This window comes from Sander lucioperca, chromosome 4 (assembly GCF_008315115.2).
Source record: "Sander lucioperca isolate FBNREF2018 chromosome 4, SLUC_FBN_1.2, whole genome shotgun sequence".
NCBI lineage: Eukaryota > Metazoa > Chordata > Actinopteri > Perciformes > Percidae > Sander > Sander lucioperca.
In genome coordinates, this window is record NC_050176.1 from 261036 (window position 1) to 287489 (window position 26454).

At 43.8% G+C, this 26454-nt stretch overlaps 1 protein-coding gene across 2 annotated transcripts in view; it reads right to left on the reverse strand.

The window, feature by feature from the left end:
- tmem132a (transmembrane protein 132A) overlaps positions 1-26454 on the reverse strand; it is a 65669-nt gene that overhangs the window by 19296 nt on the left and 19919 nt on the right. For both annotated transcript variants that reach the window (XM_031293594.2, XM_036000621.1), the window contains 8 exons: positions 26205-26345; positions 25821-26078; positions 25568-25720; positions 24763-24949; positions 23178-23321; positions 22345-22547; positions 9015-9234; positions 8736-8927 (listed from right to left, as the gene is read on the reverse strand). In XM_031293594.2, the coding sequence (XP_031149454.1) occupies positions 8736-8927; positions 9015-9234; positions 22345-22547; positions 23178-23321; positions 24763-24949; positions 25568-25720; positions 25821-26078; positions 26205-26345 (1498 nt within the window). The remainder of the gene's footprint in view (positions 1-8735; positions 8928-9014; positions 9235-22344; positions 22548-23177; positions 23322-24762; positions 24950-25567; positions 25721-25820; positions 26079-26204; positions 26346-26454) is intronic.

Consider the following 26454-nt stretch of genomic DNA (forward strand, 5'->3'; position numbering starts at 1 on the left):
GCTGATGTGCAGGTTACCTTCCCCAAAACACGGACACACATGTATACAGATACGTCTCGCTTTATAAGATAAATAGCCTGCCTATAAGTGGCATCACGCTCTGTCTGCACTTGTTGTGTGGTTGTGCTTTGCATGTGTGAGATTCTGATACGTCCTTAAATTCGGGAATTGTCGTTTGTTTATTCAAAGTCAAAGACAGTCCAAAGTAGTGCAACTTTGCCCATTTTTGTGGGTCTGAGGTGTATGCCACATTGTAGCTGCCAAAGCTCCGCTGCTCTCTGTCTCTGGTCCTCAGGGTGAAAGGGGGAGTGGCCAGCGGCTAGAGCGGCAAAAGCCAATGTGTGCTTATTTTAGCGATATATATTTAACGATATCTTTTGCATTTATAATCCAAACAATGTCAAACTTGGCACTGCACTTACCCGTGCCCGTAGCAAGACACATGTCAAGTTTGAAATCCATCGGACTAACGGTTCGAGAGATATTCGCATAAAACCCAGACAGACAGAAAGACGTTCCTGCAATTTATAGAGAGATAATAATATGTCCTCTCTCCGAAGCTTCGAATATTCGATGCTCATTACTACCGAAGCTTCGAAGCTCAAAAAATGGTATTCGGACCAGCCCTAATATAGTATAATGTCCATTCCCACAAAACTAGCAACTGTACAACATGTCATGTCAAATTCAACACTCAGAAATAGAAAATAGTAAACACATACTTTCCTTGATTCTACTGTACCAGTTGTTGTTCAGTGTTAAGCTATAGTCCATGAAACTCAACATTTCCTGCACAGATGTTTTACAGTAAAAGTCTTCCACTGACTATAAAGGCACAATCCTTCTCTTTCCTTGTAGTTTTATGCAAAACTCTTTTTTTTCTCAGGAAATGTTGAGATTATGGACACTAGCTTAAGGGCATCAGTAAGCTTTAAAACTTAGTAGTTTGTTTAAAAAACATACGGCAAAAAGTATGTTATTTAAAACGTGTTTTACAAATAAATGAATTTTCGTTTATTTCCTGTGAAATGAGTAACTTATATACTTTACTCCAGAACTCTAGGAGCTATTCATCTATTTATCATTGTGTTTTTTTTCTTTTACATTTATCTTTTTTTCATTTAGAAATAAAACATTATTAAAGTATGAAAGTGCTGCAGCACTTCATAAAACTTGTTCAGGATCTTCATGATTCATGATTTGTGCAAATTAAATGTATTATTAGTCTGTTGTCTACATTTGAAGATTGCATTGCAACGTTTTTGTCTTGGGACTTGTAAGTCTTGACCAGTGGCGGTTCTACATTGAATGGCGCCCTGGGCGAAACCCCCTTCGACCCCCCCCTATTGCAATTACAACAGGAAACACACTTTTTAAGGTGCACAATCTCCACCTCCAACATTGCCTAAAGACAATGAACACAATTCTGCACAAAATATGACAGTATAGGTTATGAGAACTTAAAATAAATATACACTATATACATAAATGTGCCAAAAATATATACAATCATAAAAAAATTTAACAAGAGCAGAGAGCAACAATAATATAAAATATTAGGAATAATATACAAATAAAATATAGAAATATTCTAAATAGCACAAATCCTTCATCACACAAATGTGAAGACACACTAAAGAAAATCTAATTATTACACTATAGCACTAAGAACAGAAAACACAAACTAAAACTAAAACCTGACCTCTCTGGCCTTCCTTGACGCAAAATCATCAATGATGTCATTGACAGGGACGGACTGTCTGGGACCAAAAATCGGACCTGGCATTTTGGCCCAGACCGGCCCACCACATAAGATCACAAATACCACCCATCCTTGCGCTCCCCCGAATATGTATAGCAACTCCTACTCCTTAAAACTACTAACGCCATGTAATGAGTAGCCTAAGCAAGAATCAGTGAGAGTTGACACATTAAATACTTCAAAAAGTGCCACTTATTAATACAATAAAACGGTATAATCCCTTATGAATCATAAAACAAGCTATATATATATATTTTTTTTTTTTTATCATTTCAAGTGGTCCTGTGCTTTAATTTGAAGAGGTCTATCATGAGTTTTTGTCTGCCAATGCAGATAGAAAAGCTACAATTCTCATTAAGAACGTTTCCATGTGCAACGTTTATATAGGCCACTAATGCAATCGTACAGTAAGCATGCCTACGTCTTTTATTGTTGTAGTGTTATCATCAACAGTTTGTCCACCACTCAGTTTTGGCTCAGTTTTATCAAGGGGCAAAGTGTTTTAAGGGGAGTTGTGCTTACCGCAGGTTGTACCCTCACTCCCTCATCTCTGTCTCTCTCCTCCTGAGTCTCCTCCTCACTGTGCATGCCACTGCCGCCGACACCGACAACACCACCACTATTTGAGCCGCTTGGGTAACTTTGTTTACTTATGTATGAATGTTTTACTTTCATTTTCGCGTTTAGACCATTGCCATAAAAGAAAGGTTTAGACTCGTCTTGCTCCGTCTCTGTGTACTCCCAGTTCTCCTGTCACTGTGTGTTAGGGATGGGCGTATCGATCCTGTGGTATCGATAGATCGATATACTCACGCTACTCATTTGGCATTGATTTCCTTAAAAAAATATTGATATAAATATAAAATATATATAAAAAAATAATAATTGGGGGTGTATGCATCACTTTCAGCTGTTTTAGATTACTTACTTAAATTACTATGTGCCCGGGACACCCCTGTACCTGGCGGCGTATTAAGCTGGCCCATGTCACGTGACAGGAGACGAGCGAATGAGCGTCAACGTGCGACACAGCCGACAGCGACACAGCCAAGGGCCTGAAAATGTGTATGTTTTTGTTCATATTTAATTTATTTCATTCATATTTATGTTATTTATTTTAATTTTAATTTTATTATGTATTGACCATAATAAATGTTGTATAAATGGTCTGTATTTGTCTTGTGATTTGTCTTAAATGTAATAATATTTTCCTCCACTTAAGTGCAAAGACTTGAGACTTACTTATGACTTGCAAAACTGACTTTCTCTCTGTCTCTCCCTCTCTCTCTGAGTGAGTGTATGCTGAGAGCGTGTGTGAATGAGCTGCAGTAATAGTTTTTCTTACTTTTCTTTTTTTGACAATTTCATTTAATTTTCTTTAGTTTAATGGTATAGGTCACTTTTGCTTTAATTTGTAGTACTTTTTCTGTGTTTTGTTTGGGTTAATTTGGGTGGTTTTGTCTCCTGCCGGCGTCTCGCCAGTCTGTGTGTGCAGTAGAGCCTGGATCGGGCCGAATTTTTCCGTCCGAACCCAGCCCGAGCCCGACAGAGCCGTGACCGAACCCGGCCCGAGCCCGTCAGGCATTATGGTTTTTATGTCCGAGCCCGGCCCGAGCCCGACACAGTTAAAATCTCGTTGTTTTTTTTTCTCATACTAATGACACATGTACGTTTTTTTGTGTGGAAAGCCCGCTTTTATTAAGCAACTGGAAGGCATTCGGAAATGTCAACAGATGAGCGCATCAGCGCACACGGGGGAACAAGCTCACGTTAATAAGCTGTTTAATTTAAAATGTTCAATGTGTTAACCTTTCCTGATCGCTTCGATTCCGACCGTGATCAGAAAACCAGGGAAGACTCGTTACCTCCAGGGCCGACGTTATATAACGTTGGGGTTAAAATCCCGTTTCTGGTGAGCAGATGAATGAACTTGGTTTTCAGTCTGGAGTTTATCTCGGACACCGCACACACTGTGTACAAAACTTAAACTTATTCACCAACTCTGCTCCGGTCACATCTACACGTCTGCTTTCTCTTTTCTCTATCTCTCTTCTGCCCACTTTACACACACACTGAGCTCTCTTAAAGGAGCTGCAGCACCATTTTACAACAAATGCCTTATCGCGCTGATGTGACCGAGCCCGGCCCGAACCCGACCATCATTTCTAAATATCTGTCCGAACCCGGCCCGTCGGGTACGGGTCGGGTATCCAGGCCTTAGTGTGCAGCCGCCATGGTGAATGGAGAGGGATTTCTCCACGCTCACCAGAAAGCATGGCATCAAGATCTGTCCTAGTTTTCCGTGTAGCGTGGAGCACATTGGGTTAGCTGTGGGGGAAAAGGTCGTACAAGGTAACATTAAGTCGGCCGCTTGGATGAACGGCGCTGTGGTCATCTTCCTGGACTGGGAGGAGAAGGTGAACCAAGTCGTTGAGGAGGGCATCACCGTGAATGAAATGTTTGTGCAGGTGCTGCTGCTCTCACAACCAGCTAAAAAAGTTGTCCTGTCAAACGTTCCGCCTTTCATCTCTGATGGCTTTCTCAGCAGAGAGTTGTCCAGACACGGGAAAATAGTTTCGGCCGTTAAAAAGATCCTGTCTGGATGTAAATAAATCTCCGTTGTTGAAACACATAGTGTCTCACCGCAGACAGTTATATATGATACTGAACCATCGGAATGAGGAGCTAAACCTCCGCTTCCACGTCAAGGTAGATGATTATGAATTTGTGTGTCCAATATGTGATTTTTGCAACTTCATCTGGAATGAAATGTTTTGGTTGTGGAGGTGAGGGCCTGCCCAAGACAGGGTGATCCGAATCCTCCCGGTCCGGGAGGGGCAGCTGGTGCCGAGGCGGGGCCGTCCGCCGCTCCCCCGGGGGCACTGCGGGAGGAGGGTCCGCTGCTGCCTCGGTGCCGGCTGCCGCCTCTGAGCGGCCGATGCCCACTCCGCGCGCTCCACGGCGGTGTGCCGATGCCGTGTTTGACCAGACGCACCGGGTGAGTACTCTAGATACACCGGGTGTTAGTGTGAATGATGTGGGAGAGAATGAGAATGAAGCTGTGAGTGAAGTTGAGAAAAGCGTAGTGGGTGAGGAGAAATAAAAATAAAAAAAACAAACGTATCTGGGGAACAGACAGGTGAGGAGGGACAGTCAGGGGAGACAGGTGAGGTGCAGACTGATGAGGTTAATGAAAAGGTAAATGAAACAGATGAACAAAGTGGAGTCAACAGGTGGAGGAAGTAGTGATGGAGGAGGAAGAGGCAGCAGTTAAATCTAAAATGGCTGCTACACGCAGAAGGAAGGCAAACAACACCTCCAGTGAAGCTAAGACAAGCGGAGGGAGTGAGGAGACGGTGAGGAAGGTCTGTACGGATGACAGTGAGAGTGAAGAATGTGTGTCAGATGAAAGCGAAGTCCCCAACTTCAGTAGCAGTCAACAAAGAAAGCTCTATACTGCTGAAAAAATTAAGTTTTCTAAAACAAACAAAAAACCAACAAACAAATATTGATGATGGAATAGGCTCCAATGTGTATTTTAATTAATGTATTGGTTTTTATTTTCGTTTTTAACATCTCACTTAATATGGATGTTTTTAAAGTAGGGAGTTTAAATGTAAATGAAGCCAGATATGTAAATAAAAGATCAAGTATTTATGAAACTATGAGAATGAAACACATTGATGTTTTATTTTTACAAGAGACACACACTGACTACAACAGTGAGGCTGATTGGAGGAGAGAGTAGGAGGGGGAGGTGGTGCTGAGCCACAAGAGCTCAACCAGTGGGGGGTGGGCATCCTCTTCAAAGAGTTTTTCACCAGTCCCTATTCAGGTAGAGCATGTGGCAATATTTGAGCAATTTAATGTTGTTTTTTTGAATGTGTATGCTTCTACTACAGGACCTGATAGAGTGTGTTTTTTACAGGTTTTAAACACTGCTTTAAGTGCAGTTAATATTGAAGATTTTTTATTTTTAGGAGGGGATTTTAATTGTATGGAAAATGAGTGTTTAGACAGGAATCACTGCATCACAGCAAGAACTGAGGCAAACACTGGAAACACATGACTTAATGGATGTGTGGAGAAGGATGAATGGTGATAAAAGACAGTATACTTGGGCTCACACTAGAGGGAATGTAATATCCCTGGCTAGGTTGGATGGTTTCTATTGTTTTAAACATCATTTTAACATTTTTCAAAAGTGCAGAATGGTTCCTGTGGGTTTTACTGATCATTCCCTGGTTATGTGCAATGTGTTAATTACAAATATAAAACCTAAAAGTGCTTTTTGGCATTTTAACACAACACTGTTGAGTGATGATAATTTTATAGGTGTTTTCAGGTTTTTCTGGGGAATTTTTAGGACCAGAAAACAAGATTTTAACTCTCTGAGACAGTGGTGGGATTGTGAGAAGGCAGAGATAAAACAGCTCTGTCGACAATACGCTCTCAATGTCACACGGGATATCACCTGGTCAATGAGGGATCCGGAGATTGAAATTGTGGAATTGCAGAATTTGGTAGATTCCACTGGAAATCGGGGTCATATTGAAGATCTCAAATCGAAAAAGTCTGCCCTTACAGACATACTAGGGACTAAGGTTCAGGGGGCGTTGGTCCGGTCATGTTTCCAGAGTGCGGCACTGATGGATGCACCGTCTAAGTTTTTCTTTGGTCTTGAGAAGAAGAATGGGCAGAGCTCTGCGCTCTGCTACTGGATGAGTACTCAGGGATTCGAATGAGATAAGGAGGCATGCAGTGGGTTTCTACTCTGAGCTTTACAGCAGTGAGTACAAAGAAGAAGAACTGTTTGAATCCTTCTGTGAAGGGTTGCCCAAAGTCCCAGAAAACATTAACGTTGTGCTTGAAGAACCACTGGCATTGCAGGAACTGTTCTCAGCCCTGCAGAGTATGGAGGGGGGAAAGGCCTCAGGCATTGATGGGATTCCAGTGGAGTTTTTCAAGGAGTTTTGGAGGGACTTGGGTGAAGATCTTTTAACGGCTTTTAATAAGAGTTTTAAAGACATATTGCTACCAATAAGTTGCAGGAGAGCAGTAATAACTCTCTTACCGAAGAAAGGGGATCTACAAGAGATCAGAAACTGGCGTCCTGTGTCTCTTCTCTGTACTGACTATAAAATCCTGTCCAAAGCATTGGCCAACAGACTGAGAGATGTGATGGAGATGGTAATCCATGAAGAATAGACATACTGTGTGCCTGGTAGGTCCATCCTGGACAATGTGTCCTTAATTTGAGATATTTTGGACGTCTCTATTTCTTTGGGTATTGAAACTGGTCTTATTTCATTGGACCAGGAAAAGGCTTTTGACTGGGTTGAGCACCTTTATCTCTGGAAAACTCTGGAGAGTTTTGGCCTCAGCCCGTGTCTTATAGCTATGATCAAGGTTTTGTACCATGACATTGAGAGTGTTGAAAATTAATGGTGGTCTGAGTGCCCCTTTTAAGGTGCATAGGGGGGTGAGGCAGGGCTGTCCTCTCTCAGGCATGCTGTACTAGCTTTCTATAGAGCCCATGTTATGTAAGGTCAGGCCTAGCATTGAAGGGTTGTCTTTAAAGGGTTTTAACAAAAGACATATCTTGTCAGTTTATGCGGACGATGCCATTGTTCTTGTAAAAAATCAGGATTAATTAGAAAATTAGAAAATAGGGCCAGGCTACTATAAAGATGCATTATGTTCTGTAGTAGGAGATGATTTAATATTTGACAGAATATTTAGGTAGGGATGTGATTGTTTGTAGTGTAAATTACCTGTTTTTTAGGTGCATATTTTCTGTGGCCCTATTTATTGTGATGGAAAACATGTTTTTTTGGTTTGGTGTTTATAGTTTTTAAAATAAAGGTTTTATAAAAATCTCTCTCTCTCTCTCTCTCTCTCGCTCTCTCTCTGTGTCTCTCGCTCTCTCTCTCGCTCTCTCTCTCTCTCTCTGTGTTTCTCTCTCTCATGGTGTTGCACACAAAAGCAGTTGTGTGAAGAATAAAAAAAGCCAGTTTGACAGAGAGCTTGGCACACCTGGTTAGATGTGTGCAGGTAGCATGCTTGTCAGATTGCTGGATTCAGAAAGTTAAAGAAAATGGCAGTAATAATGATCAGCTGCATGGATATGACTGAATGTTACTAGTCAGCTGGGGAATGGCAGTGATGGTGAAGCATGAATGAAACCGATGATACCAATCAAATGCATGACTTTACTAATATCCACTGACTGAACTAACAGCATTTTTGGTCCTCAGAGTTAGTGCAGGGGGGCAGCCAAATTATGTTAAAAAAATAATTTTCTGAAAGTTTCTTTTTTCAAAAATTAAAATGTACAATAATATGAATTCAGCATATTATAGCAAATATAAATTGGCCTTTTAGTAAAAAAATAAAATAAAAATTGAAGATAAGCTTACTATAGGTAAAGGTCACTATGGTAGCCATACAGTTAAGAATAAGGATTCACTGTGCCTTCCACATATATGTTTAACATTAAAACATGTATAAATACTATATTAATATCCATTAGTTTTAATCCGTCCGGCCCAGATTAACATGCAACTTCATTTTATACAATATATGTACAGTAGTAAGGGGTCCCTACACCGTCTCTCTTTCAGTTTAAGGGTCCTTGGCCTAAAAATCGTTGAAGACCCCTGTGCTAGAAGAAAGGTTAGTGGATCCCCAAAGTCAAAACATTTCTACCAGTTCGATTAATGCCTGCACCAAATTCAGTTCACATTCATCACATTGATGCTGAGATAATCCACTAGATGATAAACTTTCAACAAACTTAAAACTGTCAGGTGAACGGTGAGGTAACACCAGAGGTATAAGGATTCATCCTGAGGAAATGTACAGTGGGTTATGCTTCCTTTACCATGTGAGCCATTAAGTGAAGGCACCCCCCCCCCCTTTTTTATTTAAATACCTGATTTATTTGAGACTTTAAAGTGTGTTCCTCTCTCACCTGGTGCTGGTTGTATAGGGTGTTGTAGGCTGTCACTGTTGTTGTGACGATGGAAGGGTGGGCGGGGCTAGCCTTGACGGACATGCCGAGGCCGCTGACCACCTGCACCGACAGGTCCCCTGGGGTAACGGGGTCAGAGATCACAGTGATGTCACATCTGCCCAGCACGCCATCCCACTGCTCAGAGATGACCTGAGAGACAGAGACACATGATGATGATGATGATGATGATGCTCAGGAAGTGAGGTCCAACTGAATCCATGTACGACTATCACACACATGAAGGGACGTCTTTCCTGGTCGTGAACCAATCAGGTGGTTTTGGGGGCCAAGGAAAGCCACCCGAGGGTCTTCTACTCTCAGCCAATTGCCAACCAGCTCTGTCACATCCACGAACCAATCAGACGAGCCCAGCAGGTGTGTGGTTCTGCTGTGAGAGTCCTGAGCTGTGAACTGAGTCAGAACCTGGACTGAGGAGCGTTGGTACACTGGCACACACCTGAGGAGACAGGACACACATGAGGAACTACAGGCCCCAGCATATCTCTGATACACACATAGGATCAGGCTGCTGTCACCAGTCCTTCTGAAAATATATTACAAGTTATGCAGAGTAACCTTCCATCTCTGATTGGAATTAAAGCTCTCGGTCTTAACAGGCCTAAAGGTATCTTGTGGAGTTTCTGATCTCTAGTAGCAGTCCCCACTGTGTCTCTTTTGCATGCAAGCAATAAAAATAAACATGGGTAACACAATACACTTTGCTGGCAATGGTTTCACACTATTCCACTGATGTACAGAGCTAAATATTCTATGGGAATTCCCAATGCTTTTCGGCCATTCTATTTAAGTGAATAATCCACAAGTAAATCCACAATGAAAATAATCATTAGTTGCAACTCTAGCGGTTTCAAGGTATGTCAGAGTATTTCTTTTTTCTTTTGCTTGACTTGGCTTTGATATAGGTTCAAATAGTGACTTATTCTACTATCAGGAGGAGGATTTTTCAGGAGGACTATGTCCTCTGGTATTTACTGAAGGCTTTGATTACTATAGGGCAGGGGTTTTGCAAGCTGGGCCCCCCCAAAGCTGGTTCATTACAGTTGCCCCCCCCCCCCGCGCCCGGCACCACCCCCACTACACCACCTTGCATAGATAGATAGATAGCCCTAGGCTAGGCTATTATTTTTAGGCCCACACTATTATTATTATTATTATTAGGGCCCGAGCGCCGACAGCGGCGAAGGCCCTATTGAAACTTAAGGAATTATTATTTTCCCGGCAAATGAATTGGCTTTTTGAGGGGCTTAACATATTTAAAAGCTCACCAAATTTGGCGGTCGCATCAAGTCTGGTGAAAATTTACGTATTTTAAGGGTTTCGGGAATAGGCGCGCAAAAATGGCCCGCTAGCGCCCCCTACAATGTTAAAAAAATTGAGCCCCTGCAGTGCGTTTAACGTAGACTCACGAAACTTGGTACACATATGTATCATGTTAAGATGTACAAAAAACGTCATTGAAGCCATACCCTAAGCCCAACAGGAAGTTTTTTGAATTTGATTTCAAAGTTCGAAATTAGTGCGATTTTGGCCATTTCCACATGTCGTACTTTAACGAACTCATCCTAGAGATTTCATCCGATCAACTTCAAATTCGGTCTGAGCCATCTTAAGACATTAAAGATGAAAAGTTGTTAAAAGAAAAACTTTTCGTCATAGGGCATGGCCGTGGCGGGGTGGCCATTTTGTGCGTTTCGCTGCCGAAACAGGAAGTGGGTGTAACTCGAGTGTACATTGTCCGATTGGCTCGAGACTTTTCAGGATTCATAAGAGTCCAACCCTGAGGACAAATAAAGGCCGATATTTACTTAAAGTCATAGCGCCCCCTAGTGGCAACAGGAAGTAGGCCTAAAAGTCAAGGTGCTATACTTTAACGAACTCCTCCTAGAGATTTCATCCGATGTACTTCAAACTTGGTCTCTATCATCCCAACACCTTAAAGATGAAAAGTTATTAAAAGAAAAACTTTTCGTCTGACGGTGTGGGCGTGGCGTGGCGGCCATTTTGAGTGTTGAGCGATGAACAAATAAATTGTTGTAACTTAAGTGTACGTTGTCGTATCTGCCCGAAAAATTCTCACGATTGACAAGGGTCCAGGCCTGAGGACACCTACAGGCCATATTTGACTTTTGGTCATAGCGCCCCCCGCTGGCAACAGGAAATGCGCCTTATATGACAAACATCATCCGATTTACATGAAACTTAGAATGTGTGGTCTACATATGATAATGAGCCGGCCCCTATAATATAACCACGCCCACTTACTCAGGCCACGCCCCCTTTCATAACATTTGTACCGTTTAAGGTAGAGTCTTGTGTGAGGTGTCACTGAACTCAGCAGAGTTCCTTCTTCATTGGTGATGGTTTGGCCCGCCCCCTATGCCTAAGCCACGCCCCCTTTCATGAATGCTGATCCATCTAAGGTAGAGTCTTGTGTGAGGTGTCATTGAACTCAGCAGAGAGTTCCTTCTTCATTGGTGATCGTTTGGCCCGCCCCCTATGCTTAAGCCACGCCCCCTTTCATAACATTTGAACCGTTTAAGGTAGGGTCTTGTGTGAGGTGTCATTGAACTCAGCAGAGAGTTGCTTCTTCATTGGTGATGTTTGGCCCGCCCCCTATGCTTAAGCCACACCCCCTTTCATAACATTTGAACGATTTAAGGTTGACCATTGTGTGAGGTATCAATGAAATCAGCAGAGAGTTCCTTCTTCATTGGTGATGGTTTGGCCCGCCCCCTATGCTTAAGCCACGCCCCCTTTCATAACATTTGAACCGATTAAGGTAGACCCTTGTGTGAGGTATCATTGAACTCAGCAGAGACTTCCTTTTTAATTGGTGATGGGTTGACCCGGCCCCTATAATTTAGCCACGCCTCTTTTTATAACTGGTGACCCATTTAAGGAAGATTCTTGTGTGAGGTGTCATTGAACTCAGCAGAGAGTTGCTTCTTCATTGGTGATGGTTTGGCCCGCCCCCTATGCTTAAGCCACGCCCCCTTTCATAACATTTGAACCATCTAAGGTAGAGTCTTGTGTGAGGTATCATTGAACGCAGCAGGGAGTTCCCTTTTCATTGGTGACGATTTGCGGTGTCTGAGTGCCGCGCAAATGCACGGTCGCAAGGAGCAGCGACCGCCGGTGACCCCGACGCGCGCAGAGGAGCGAGGGCCCGTCCATCGCTGCTTGCAGCTTTAATTATTATTATTATCAGTAGCGGTAGATAGGCCTATTATCATTACTAGGCTATTGTTATAATTGGCAGTAGCACCAGACTTCTAATGTGAGCTTGCAGGCATTATTATTATTATTATTATTATTAATACATTATTATTACTAATATTAGAATTGGCACCAGACCTCTGATATGAATTTATGCTTTATTATTGTTATTATTACTAGGCCTAATAGTAGGCATATCATCTGCATTTTTTACAGAAGCTTGCAGGTAGGCGATGTTAATGTGCGACCTGAGCCAGGTAAGCTTCATTGTACCTTCGAAGCTTTTTTGCAGCTGGTGGTGCGTTGGTTGCCTTGTTGGTCCTCACTAGAAATCTTTCCATTTTGTTTGGTTTTGAAATAATTTGGATGTGGATTAATTGTGTTTTCAATAAAGTTGAGGCTATGATGTAACGATGTGTGCGTGTGTGCAGCCTGGACACGGAGTGGTGTGTGTCTCCTCTCTGCTCTGACTGCAGGCTGGGACTGCGCCGTTCGGCCACTGAGAGACTGACCGCCTGCAGTGTTGGGAGTAACGCGTTACAAAAGTAATGCAATTACAGTAATGTATTCCTTTTTGCTGTAACGCAGTAATATAACGCATTACTAATTAAATTTCGGTAATATTATATTCGTTACAATCTCAGTAACGCGAGTTACAACGCATTTTAACGCAACATTTAGCATTGTTTTTTTTAAGAATTCACCAACACCGACACATTTCTTCACAGGAAAAAAAAAGCCATATTATTTTCCTGTCGCTGTATTTGATGGTTGAGATGACTGCAGAGACAAATACATTTGCGAGATGGATATTATTTTCAGGAGTTATTACGCTGCGTTGAACTGAACTGTCCTGTTTCTGTTCCCGTGGTCAGAACCAGAACCAGAGACGGTACGGACAGCATGTATGTCCCAACAGGTGACGGTACGTCAGCGGCTGACAGATATAAACATGTCGGGAATTAATGTTGAGGCTTGCTACACGTAAATATCATTGCATTTTTATCAGCCGTGGAGAGTAACGATGCCTATAGTGGAATGGCTTTGAATGACGACCAAAAACGCTTGTCTTTTACTGTGACCATTTACTGTTCAATATGTTGCAGTTTTACAAACAAGAAAGTGAACAACTTGAGCCTGACGGACATGTTGCATCTCAGTAAGCTAGCAAGAGTAGGCTACACAACAGACAACTTCCGTGTAGCCTACTTCAAAATAAAAGCACTTCCTGTGACGGTTCGCAGTAAAACTTACTTACTTAAAAAAAATTACTGTTAAATAAGGTTGTGTAGGCTACCTTTTCACAAATCAGCTGTAAATCAAGTACTGTAAATAATGTTAATAGTGAGTTTTAATCACACTATAATTGAACATTTCCTTTAGTGTTTTAACCTAAACAACATGAATTTCTTATTGAAGTGCTATAAACAAACATTTTACAACAATGCCGTACTTTAAATTGAGTATTTTCATTTTCTCCTAATTGCCTATTATACGTTTTACTTATCTATTTTGTATAGCTTTAGTTACTTTGCATATTTATATTAATTATACAAAATATGAATAATCTATGATGTATTAAAGTGGATAAAGAGGAGACTTTATTGATGCGGTGGTGAAATTCACAAGCTAGCTGCCAAATCAAACTGAAAGTAACTCAAAAGTAATGCAAAAGTAGTGTAACGCATTACAATTCAGAGACAGTAATCAGAATCAGAATCAGAAAGGGCTTTATTGCCAAGTACGTTGCACATACGAGGAATTTGTCATGGTGTTGTTGGAGCATGTCACACATACAAATATAAGAAGGATAAAAAGATATAAACAATATAAGTATAAACATATACACACAGTACGTATTAATAACGATAAAATAAATTTAAATAAATAGTAAAATAAGTTAAACAGTAGTGAAAAGGGACGCTACAGCAGAGTAGGTACAGTGGCATGAGGAGCCAGAGGTGGGGTGTGGAGAGAGTCAGGATGGATTCCGAGCCTTGTTTAGAAGGCTAGTGGCGGAGGGGAAAAAACTGTTTATGTGGCGTGAGGTTTTGGTCCTGATGGACCTCATCCTCCTGCCAGAGGGGAGTGGCTCAAAGAGCTTGTGTCCGGGGTGGGAGGTGTCAGCCACAATCTTTCCAGCACGCTTCAGAGTCCTGGTGGCGTATAGGCCCTGGAGCGGCGGCAGATTGAAGCCAATCACCTTCTCAGCTGACCGAATGACACGCTGCAGCCTGCCCTTGTCCTTGGCAGTGGCAGCAGCATACCAGATGGAGGATGTGAGGATGGACTCAATGATGGCTGTGTAGAAGTGCACCATCATTGTCTTTGGCAGGTTGAATTTCTTCAGCTGCCGCAGGAAGTACATCCTCTGTTGTGCTTTCTTGACGAAGGAGCTGATGTTCAGCTCCCACTTGAGGTCCTGGGAGATGGTAGTTCCCAGGAAGCGGAAAGACTCCACAGTGTCGATTGTGGAGCCACAGAGAGTGATGGGGGCAGGTGGGGCTGGGTTCTTTCTGAAGTCCACAACCATCTCCACTGTCTTGAGAGCGTTGAGCTCTACGTTGTTTTGCCTGCACCAGGTCACCAGGTGGTCAGCCTCCCACCTGTAGGCGGACTCGTCTCCATCAGAGATGAGTCCGATGAGGGAGGTGTCGTCCGCAAACTTCAGAAGCTTGACGGACTGGTGACCGGAGGTGCAGCTGTTGGTGTACAGGGAGAAGAGCAGAGGAGAAAGAACGCAGCCCTGGGGGGATCCGGTGCTGATGGTCTGTGAGTCGGAGACGTGTTTCCCCAGCTTCACATGCTGCTTCCTGTCAGACAGGAAGACAGTGAACCACCTGCAGGTGGAGTCAGGCACACCAAGCTGGGAGAGTTTCTCCTGAAGCAGAGCCGGGATGATGGTATTGAAGGCAGAGCTGAAGTCCACAAACAGGATCCTGGCGTAGGTTCCTGCGGAGTCCAGGTGCCGGAGGATGTAGTGGAGGGCCAGGTTGACTGCATCAACTACAGACCTATTGGCTCTGTAGGCAAACTGCAGGGGGTCCAGGAGGGGGTCGGTGATGTCTTTGAGGTGTGAAAGCACAAGGCGCTCAAAGGACTTCATAACCACAGAGGTCAGGGCGACGGGTCTGAAGTCATTAAGTCCTGTGGTCCTTGGCTTCTTGGGGACAGGGATTATGGTTGAGGTCTTGAAGCAGGCTGGCACGTGACATGTCTCCAGTGAGGTGTTAAAAATGTCTGTGAACACTGGAGACAGCTGGTCAGCGCAGTGCTTCAAGCTGGATGGGGAGACAGCATCCGGTCCAGCAGCTTTCCTGGGATTCTGTCTCCTAAAGAGTCTGTTGACGTCCCTCTCGTGAATGGAGAGAGTCGTCACTGAGGTGGGAGGGGGGGTGGAGGTGGAGGGGACCTTTAAGGAGGGCATTGGTGGGGGGGCCCAGGACCCTGCTGAGGTGGGCAAGGTGGAGGTGATGCACAGTGGCTGTAGCTGTAGGGAGGTGTCGTGGGGGATGGTGTCAGGACTGTCCTTTTGTCTTTCAAATCGACAGTAGAACTCGTTCAGGTCGTTGGCTAGGTGTCGGTCATTGAAGGAGTGGGGGGTTTTAGGCTTGAAGTTGGTGATCTGCCTAAGTCCTTTCCAGACAGTCGCAGAGTCATTAGCTGAGAACTGGCGTTGGAGCTTCTCAGAGTACCGATGTTTAGCCTCCTTCACTGCCTTGCTAAATTTGTACTTTGACTCTTTAAATCTGTCTTTGTCCCCACTCCTGAACGAGTCTTCCTCTTCTTCTGAGTTTGGTTGTGAACCAGGGTTTGTCATTGTTGAAACTCACCCTGGTGCTTGATGGAACACAGCAGTCCTCACAGAAGCTGATGTATGACGTCACAGCCTCTGTGTACTCATCCAGACTGGTGGTAGCAGTTCTGAACACATCCCAGTCAGTACAATCCAAACACGACTGGAGATCCTCCACAGCCTCACTGGTCCACTTCCTTGATGTCCTCGCTACAGGTTTGCAGAGCTTTAGTTTCTGCCTGTAGGCGGGGATCAGGTGGACCATGACGTGGTCAGAGTGTCCCAGTGCAGCACGGGGGACGGCGTGATAGGCATCCCTGACTGTGGTGTAACAGTGATCCAGAATGTTCTCCTCTCTGGTCGGGCATTTAATATGTTGTCTATATTTAGGGAGTTCATGAGTGAGGTTCCCTTTATTAAAGTCACCAAGGACAATAACTAGGGAGTCCGGGTTGGTCCGCTCCACACACAGTATCTGGTCGGCAAGCATGCGCTGCGCGTCCTGCACGTTGGCCTGCGGTGAGATGTAAACACCGACCAGAATGAATGAATGGAACTCACGGGGTGAATAAAAAGGCTTACAGTTTATGATGAAATACTCCAGGTCAGGAGAACAATGCTGCTGGATCACTGTCACGTCGTTGCACCAACCGCTGTTGATGTAGAAACAGATTCCTCCACCTTTAGTTTTGCTGGAGAGGTCCGTGTCTCTGTCCGCTCTGAAAAGCTGGAAGCCTGCCAGCTGCAGCGCAGAGTCCGGTATTATTCCACAGAGCCACGTCTCCGTGAAACACAAAACAGCAGATGAAGAAAAGTCCCTGTTTCCCCCCAACAGCAGTTGTAATTCCTCCACTTTATTGGGCAGAGAGCGCACGTTAGAGAGGAATATTCCAGGTAATATTTTAATATAACTAATTACTCTCAAATGACAGTAACTAGTAATCTATAATGTATTACATTTTGGAAGTAACTTGCCCAACACTGACCGCCTGTGAGAGCTTTTGGACGGGGGAGGGGCTCACGGCAGCACCCGCTGCTCGTTGAGCACATAACTGCAGAGTGATACGTGCTTTCGAGTCTCCAAACACCACAAAAGTCTCCAATAACACCAGTAAAAGTTGCTAGATTTGTCGCTAGTCGCTTTTGACAAAAAAGTCGCCAGGAGGATGATTTGTTTTACAGTGCGGAGGCTCCACGCAGAGCTTTCTCCATAACCTACAAAAGTGGCCTGATGTTTATACTTGTGCACTGGTGTGTGCGTGAGCCGGCGTGTGTGCGTTTGTGTGTGTGTGTGTGTGTGTGTGTGTGTGTGTGTGTGTGTGTGTGTGTGTGTGGTAGAGGGAGAAGTGAGAGAGTGACGGCGTTTAGCTTTAGAGCGAGTACCGACTCTAGAGTCATAGTGAGAGAAACAAAGTGTCTCCACTGTTCTTTCTGACCACGGTGGGAAATCTGGAGCAGGAAAAGTTAACCCTCTCCTTGATCTCATGTTGTTTATGGAGAAGGAGAACCAGGAAATGAGTCGGGGAGGAAATGCAACGCTACCCAGCCACGACCGAACAGCGTGCGTCGCCGCGACGTGTAGTTACATTACGTGATTTTTTTTTTCCTCCCATCCTGTAGCGAGCCCCCCCAGGAGAGTGTCTGCGCCCCCGCAGGGGTGCGGGCCCCACCGGTTGAGAACCACTGCTATAGGGTTTGCTTTGACCCATCCATCCATCTTCGTCCGCTTATCCGGTCTCGGGTCGCGGGGGTAGCAGCTCCAGCAGAGGACCCCAAACTTCCCTTTCCCGAGCCACATTAACCAGCTCCGACTGGGGGATCCCGTGGCGTTCCCAGGCCAGGTTGGAGATATAATCCCTCCACCTAGTCCTGGATCTTCCCCGAGGCCTCCTCCTAGCTGGACGTGCCTGGAACACCTCCCTAGGGAGGCGCCCAGGGGGCATCCTTACCAAATGCCCGAACCACCTCAACTGGCTCCTTTCGACGCAAAGGAGCAGCGGCTCTACTCCGAGCCCCTCATGGATGACTGAGCTTCTCACCCTATCTCTAAGGGAGACACCAGCCACCCTCCTGAGGAAACCCATTTCGGCCGCTTGTACCCTGGATCTCGTTCTTTCGGTCATGACCCAGCCTTCATGACCATAGGTGAGGGTAGGAACGAAAATTGACCGGTAGATCAAGAGCTTTGCCTTCTGGCTCAGCTCTCTTTTCGTCACAAAGGTGTGATAAATTGAATGTAATACCACTCCATTGTACCCTCACTCGCGAACAAGACTCCAAGGTACTTGAACTCCTTCACTTGGGGTAAGGACTCATTCCCTACCTGGAGAAGGCACTCCATCGGTTTCCTGCTGAGAACCATGGCCTCCAATTTAGAGGTGCTGATCCTCATCCCATTCACACTCGGCTGCGAACCGATCCAGTGAGTGCTGAAGGTCACAGGCTGATGATGCCATCAGGACCACATCATCTGCAAAAAGCAGCGATGAGATCCCCAGCCCACTGAACTGCAACCCCTCTCCACCCCGACTACGCCTCGATATCCTGTCCATAAATATTACAAACAGGATTGGTGACAAAGTGCAGCCCTGGCGGAGGCCAACTCTCACCTGAAACGAGTCCGACTTACTGCCGAGAACCCGGACACAGCTCTCGCTTTGGTCGTACAGAGATTGGATGGCCCTGAGAAGGGACCCCCTCACCCCATACTCCCGCAGCACCTCCCACAGTATCTCCCGGGGGACCCGGTCATACGCCTTCACCAGATCCACAAAGCACATGTTGGGAATACACCCAGGCTCCCTCCAGGATCCTTGCGAGAGAAAAGATCTGGTCCGTTGTTCCCCGACCAGGACGGAATCCGCATTGTTCCTCTTCAACCTAAGGTTCGACTATCGACCGAACCCTCCTTTCCAGCACCTTGGAGTAGACTTTACCAGGGAGGCTGAGAAGTGTGATCCCCTATAATTGGCACACACCCTCTGGTCCCCCTTTTTGAAAAGGGGAACCACCACCCCAGTCTGCCACTCCTTAGGCACCGTCCCAGACTTCCACGCAATGTTGAAGAGGCGTGTCAACCAAGACAACCCCTCCACACCCAGAGCTTTAAGCATTTCTGGACGGATCTCATCAATCCCTGGGGCTTTGCCACTGTGGAGTTGTTTAACTACCTCAGCAACTTCCACCAGGGAAATTGACGACACTCCCCCATCATCCTCCAGCTCTGCCTCTACCATAGTCGGATTTAGGAGTTCCTCAAAGTGCTCCTTCCACTTCCCTATTACCTCCTCAGTTGAGGTCAACAGCGTCCCATCCTTACTGTACACAGCTTGGATGGTTCCCCGCTTCCCCCTCCTGAGATGGCGAAAGGTTTTCCAGAAGCACTTTGGTGCCGACCGAAAGTCCTTCTCCATGTCTTCTCCGAACCACTCCCACACCCGCTGCTTTGCCTCTTTCACTGCAGAGGCTGCAGCCCTTCGGGCCCTTCGGTACCTTGCAACTGCCTCCGGAGTCCTCTGGGATAACATATCCCGGAGAGACTCCTTCTTCAGTCGGACGGCTTCCCTGACCGCCGGTGTCCACCACGGTGTTCGTGGGTTACCGCCCCTTGAGGCACCTAAGACCCTAAGACCACAGCTCCTCGCCGCAGCTTCAGCAATGGAAACTTTGAACATTGTCCACTCGGGTTCAATGCCCCCAGCCTCCACAGGGATGCACGAAAAGCTCCGCCGGAGGTGTGAGTTGAAAGTCTGTCGGACAGGGGCCTCCTCCAGACATTCCCAATTTACCCGCACTACCCGTTTGGGCTTACCAGGTCTGTCCAGAGTCTTCCCCCACACCCTGACCCAACTCACCACCAGATGTTGATCGGTTGACAGCTCTGCCCCTCTCTTCACCTGAGTGTCCAAAACATACGGCCTCAGATCAGATGAAACGATTATAAAATCGATCATTGACCTTTGGCCTAGGGTGCTCTGGTACCAAGTACACTTATGAGCATCCCTATGTTCGAACATGGTGTTCGTTATAGACAATCCATGACTGGCACAGAAGTCCAACAACAAACAACCACTCTGGTTTAGATCAGGGAGGCCGTTCCTCCCAATCACGCCTCTCCATGTCTCTCCATGATGAGTTGGTTGCTTTGACCCCAAAGTTATAACAATATATTAAGGAATCAGAATGCATGAAACAGTTGCAGAACGTAAACAATTACATGCTACCTAGCAGCTGTAAGGTTACTCAGCATTCTGTCCAGTGTTATAAATGTGCAATTATTAGTTTTATACTTTTTTTATTACTCACAAATTGTGTGCCATGGTGTTATAACTTTATAATTACCAACATTTTGATTTTATAGTAACTGTCATTTAATTAATTTTTTTTCTCTGTAACTGTAATGGATTACAGATAGACAGTTGAACAGTCTACAGTAAAAGGAGAAATGGACAACATTTAAAAAAAAATTTAAATAAAAGAAAATTCAAAATTTCCAGACTAGGTCATTATGACAAATGTATTGTCCATGTATAGATTTATTTTTAAATTTCGTCACTGCATGGCTGTAAGGAGATGCAGTAATTGCCACCACAAATAAAAAGTTATTCATCAAGAGGTCATAAATGGTCACAGCAAATTATAAAAGATTGTATTGAAATCTGTTCCAGTTATGGCACCAACGGTAAGCATCTGTGGACGCAGTGGTGGGGGTGAATCCATACTTATGGGGATATAAGTCCCACTGATTCTCCACCACGTTCGTACTGGATCCACAATATTAAGTGATGAGTGGCGGGCCTACCGTCAGGCTCTGCCTGCATTTGGATACAGGCATTACACAGTTAACATATGTCAATGCGTGACATATGTCAATGCTGAAACGGGCTGCCACACTCAACACATTGAGAGGGCCTGGAGGAGCTACAAGAAGACAATCAGTAGACTCAGAGGGAATCGCACGGAGGACCTGCTCAGAGACCATCTGATTGTGATCGTGTGGAATGAATGGTTGGGTAAAAAACACCATAGTTGTCCACTAGGACGCCTGCTCCACGATATTGCTAAGCAATATAAATATAAATAAATGATGTCAAGTTTCTGGAGCTTGTGATGTTAATCGCTTTGGGTCTTTTATTGTTATTGGGGCCTCTAAAGTACCCCTACCCCTGTATTTACGTTATTGTATTTGTATCATTAATTTAAAAATTAAGGTGCCCTTGCTAAGTTTTTGTATTAACTTTGTTTAGTAATCCCTTTATTCTCGTCTCCACTCAACTTGGTTAATCTGCGGTACATTGTTGCATGACAATGACTTTCTTCACAACTGGGTTCAATTTACTGATTAGATTATATTATCAGTGCACAAATAATCACTGTTTTTTTGGACCATTAATAAAATATTTAAGTGTACCAAATAAAGTAACTTCATGCTTTATAGACCACTTATTTATAATTAACTAATTATTATAAACTACCCATCAGTTTCAACTTTATAATAGGCATTCCAATAATTCTTATAGATGGTTTACAAACTATTTATTAACTATTTAACAAGTTATTAGTCATCTTTTGCAACTTTATAACCATCCAGACACTGTTTATAGACAGTTTACAAACCAACTAGTAACCACTGACAAGTATTAACTCTCTATCTAAATAATGTTTATAGATGGTTTACAAAGTATTTATTAACTATTTAACAAGGTATTATAGTCATCTGTTGCAACTTTATAATAACCATCCAGACACTGTTTATAGACGGTTTACAAACCAACTAGTAACCACTGACAAAGTGTTAGGAATATCTGGTCCATCTTGTTTATAGATGTTTTAAAAATGGTTTCTTAAAGGTTCACAAACATTTTTTAATCATTTTTCAGATACCTAATATAGTATATGAGGGATATAATGTGTGTTACAATAAACTGTTAATTTACAGCACTACTAATAATTAGTAAAGTAAACATTATTAATTATAATTTCATTGTTTGTTAACAGTAAAATGGCAATTAACTAAAGATTAATTAACTATCAATTTACCATCTATTAATTATTTTATATATATATATATATATATATATATATATATATATATATATATATATATATATATATATATATTTATTATAAAGTGTTACTGAGAACTCCACAGGGCACCTTCCAGAGCCCTTTCTGACAATAATGACACTAAACAAATCTTACTCTTAGTCTAATACGAGTATGTCTATACATTACTGTATGTAGACTACTTGTGGATATCATCTTACTGTAGTGTGCTCAGCATCATGGTTTTTCTTTTATATCCATTTTGATGGCCTTACATTTAGACCCTCTTTGGTGAAAAGTTACAAAAACAAGTATTGTACTGTAGCATATTTTTCTCTTTTTTGGCCAAAGAGTGCTTGAAATTGACTGCTAGGGTTTCACAGCCTGTCCATTGAATACTCTGCAGTGGGTCTCTTCATGTAGAGAAACACACAGACACAAGCTTATAAATGAGCTTAAATAAAGCCCAGTGAAGCGTCAGTCTCCTACCCTTTATCAGTGAAATGGTTCCAGCCATCGATGGCGTTGAGAACGGGGTCTGCCAAAGACACTCGCAGGGGCACTGAAGGAGCCCACACCTCCAAACACACAGAGCCACTGAGCGCGCCCAGTAGAAACTCCACCACTGCACAGGTGTTACCCAACCCTGACTCACTGCCATCCACAAAGAGGGTGGAGCAATCGCTGGACACCTGTGGTTACCATTGAGACAGACAGAATACAAGTGGAGACACCATTACACTGGCGATTTAAGGATGTCATTTTGTTGTGTTATAATCAAATGTTAAACTATAACAGTATCACTTATTTAAAGCTGCAGTAATCAACATGTAGAAGTCATCCACTGGTTAAATGAAAGGTTACAGTGACAAACCCACAGAGAGTTATCACCAACTGTGCCGATGCCCTCAGCGACACAGAGTTTTTAAAAGCCTCTCTCAGCTCATTGATTTGGTTTCATGAACAACGACTTGACTGTTTTTTTGGCAGATCTCTAAACAAAGACCTTGGGTCTGGCTTTAGGAACTCTTATCTTCCTCACTATTGTCACTAAGTTATGATCACTACAACCTACTGGCATTGATATAACTCCACTGAGTTAGTGAGGATATGATCTATATAAGTAGATGTTTTGGATCGTTGGTTTAGTTACTACATGCCTCTGTGACAGTAAGAAGCTTAACATAATGACTTCCAGTCAGTATTCACAAATAAAAACAGATTTCATCATCATGATCTCACACCTTATGTAACATTACACAGATGTCATTAGCTCCTCCCCTACTCTAACTGACTGGTTGTTTGACTTGACTGTGTTGCACCTTGACAGTGTCCTCGTTGGTAGAGTGACATGTGACTGCAGAGGTGACATCTGACACCTTTCCATCCCGGTCTATGGCCAGCACAATGACAGGAAGCGACACACGCTGGTTGGTCAGTATGGCTGTATTGATGATCGTGTTACTCTGAGGAGAGAAAAACAGTATCTTTAAACAGATCAGATTGGATGGATCTTTACAGATCTCAACTATTTGTGTGTGTGTGTGTGTGTGTGTGTGTGTGTGTGTAAATTTGTATATATATATGCATATACACACACATATGCAAGTTGTTAATATGGAATATTTCTGCATATATGTTTCTGACTGTAGCCTGTGATTGTGTTGAAAGCTCCAGAAGAAGCTAGTAAATGGACTAGGTGGATGTCAATTCAATGGGACATTTCTTTATTATTTGCACATGGCAAACAGTATTAGTATGATTAAGATATAATAACAACTAGAAGTACCTGGTTAACATCAGAGAATGTTGCCATGGCAACATAACCCCATAAAGTATGTCCTTAAGTATCTCTAAGGCTAGGACAATGTGGTTGAATAATTAAAACATTTCCTGCACTGGTACTGCATATTGCCACTGGACGAGAATATGTAATGCAGAATGGTTTCCTATTGACTGGTTGTCATGTGACCCTGTGTTGCATCAGGTGTGTGGGGATGACAGGCGCCAGCTGGGCCCGGGTGTGCTGGAGCAGAAGACCAGTTAGCATTCTGCTGCTCTTTGGGCTTTTAATAATAGGTCTTTACTATGCTCTTTGGATTTTTTTGTTTGTCTGTTGTACTTTAGAGCAGTGGTTTTCAAACTTTGTTCAATAATGTACCCCCTTTGAAATATTTTCTCATCCAAGTACCCCTTGACCCACTCAAAACATTTTTGGTAGAAAAAAAGCCTAGCTGTATAAAGAGCAATTTCAAAGATTCTTTTCACATTATTTCCTTAGACACACATGCATGGGACAATAGGGTCCAGGTTAAAAAAAACAAAAAAGAAATTACCCTTTAAACTGCTGGACACAAGATGTCTCCTACATTCTCAATGTTTGTGAGCTGCAGGCTTCAAGTTTCCACATCCCACTGTGTAAATTGAATACTGGACCGTGATTGGTTGTCATGTCAAGAACGCTGCAGGACCGTTTCATACTATTGGTGCTACTTGTAATGACTAATCTTTAGTATAAAGGATCTTTGGTACTACTGATCTCTGTATTCACCATCCTCCAAACTCGACCATGAATTTCTGAGTGCTCGAGTTATGAGAGTGTAATGACAGCATACCCTGGTCTGTGTGTGTGTGTGTGTGTGTGTCTGTGCATGGTGGTGAATATAAGTATAATGTGTCCTCATAGTGAACTGTCAAATTGTTGTCCTGTAAAAACGGATGGATGAATGAATGAATGGAAGGACCGATGAATGAATGAATAAATGGATAGATGGATGGATGTGTAGATGAATGAATGCATGAATGAATTAGTGAATGACTGGATGGATGAATGAATGAATGGATGAATGGATGTATGGATGAATGAATGAATGGATGGATGGATGAATGAATCAATGTATGAAGTACCTCTGTGATGGGAATGATGCTAACGATGTGTCGATCAGCGAATGAGAAGCTGCTCACTGCTGCCCCGTGTGGTGATAGGGGGTTGAAGTACTCCACAAACCAGTTAGCAGACACCGTCATGGCAACACCGAAGCTCCGTTTCCGGCCGTCCACCGACAGACACGCTACCTGCTGAAGGAGAGTGGGACTGCAGGGCCACACAGAAATGGTCTTTGTTTAAACCTTTGGCTGTCTGAATAGTAAAATGTGCTGGCTACCAGTGTTGTAGTACTTGGTACCGGTCTCAAGACCACTTTTTGAAGGTCTGGGTCTCGTCTCGGAATCAACCACATTTTTATCCTGTCTTGTCTTGGTCTCGGATGAAGAGGATTCGAGATTGTATTTCAAGACCAGTCAAGACCACGACTGCAGGGATATCACTAAATTGCCTGTGTATTGTCTGATTTATGTGTTAACATCGCTACTGTGATTGGATGTAAAACTTCAAATAACTTGACTAATTTCTAGATTGAAATGTGTTAGTTGTTTGGTCTGGTCTTGACTCGGTCTCGCCCTGCCGTGGTCTTGGTCTTGACTTGGTCTCAACCCCTCAAAGTCTTTGGCTTGTCTTGGTCTCGATTCACTCTCGTCTTGGTGATGACTTGGTCTTGGTTTAGGTGGTCTTGACTACAACACTGCTGGCTACTATATTTTCATCTGTATCATGAGATTAGCTAAAGAAACTTGGTCCATTTGCTTGTCTACAATTTTGACTGTGATGGTTCATTGACACACTGAACTGAGGTGGAATAAGTTCCTGACCTACCTGTGCGTGTGCTTGCGTGTGCTGTGTTTGTGGCAGAGGATGGACACCACGTCATGTTTGGAGCCTTGGCTTCTCTCCAGGCTCACTGCCCACAGGTCAGAGATCATAGTCCTTTGGGCCACCATCGACACCAAGCCCTTCTTCACCTTCAGCCTGGACACACACACACACAGACCGTCAGGGTCAAACTACAGGAGTGTGTTGGCAGCATGATAAGAAGATCAAACTCTAGCACTGGTCTCATTTTGTTTACCTTATGACAACAAACTCAGCACTGAAGTTGGCTCTCAGATTCACAGACACTCTGATTGGCTGTCCTATCAGGACCGGGCCCCTGTGATAGCTAATCAGGACATGGGGGTCCAAGCTGAGCTCTACCTCCTCCTGCCCGTTCAAACAGGTTTCTTCTTCTTTGGTCCTGCTCTGCTCTCGGTCCCCCTCCTCCTTCAGTGTCACTGCCCGGATATGGATGAGCTGCCTCTGGAACTGGGCCGCGCTGTCCTCCACACATCTGGATGTACACCCAATTCGTACAAGAAGATTGACAGATGTCGAAGAATGATAGACCAAAATAAATTCTCAGGCAGTAATGAAAAAAACTCAAGGAGTCTCTGTACATGTTCCCACATTTACATACCCTGCTGGTGTCAGCTTTAGGTCGGCTGCGGTGTCAGAAAAGGAGTAGTACAGCTGTATTTGGTTTCTCGTGGGAATCCGATGGTGTCTGAGGGCCCATGGAACATCCCCCTGGGTGTCCCCATCCATACCTAGATGGGTTCTGAAGGCAGAAATGAATCTGTCACACAGGCAACTGATAAAAAGATCATCATCATCTACAACTCATAGAGGGAAAGGAGGATCCATGGAAAGTGCTTCAAACACATCTG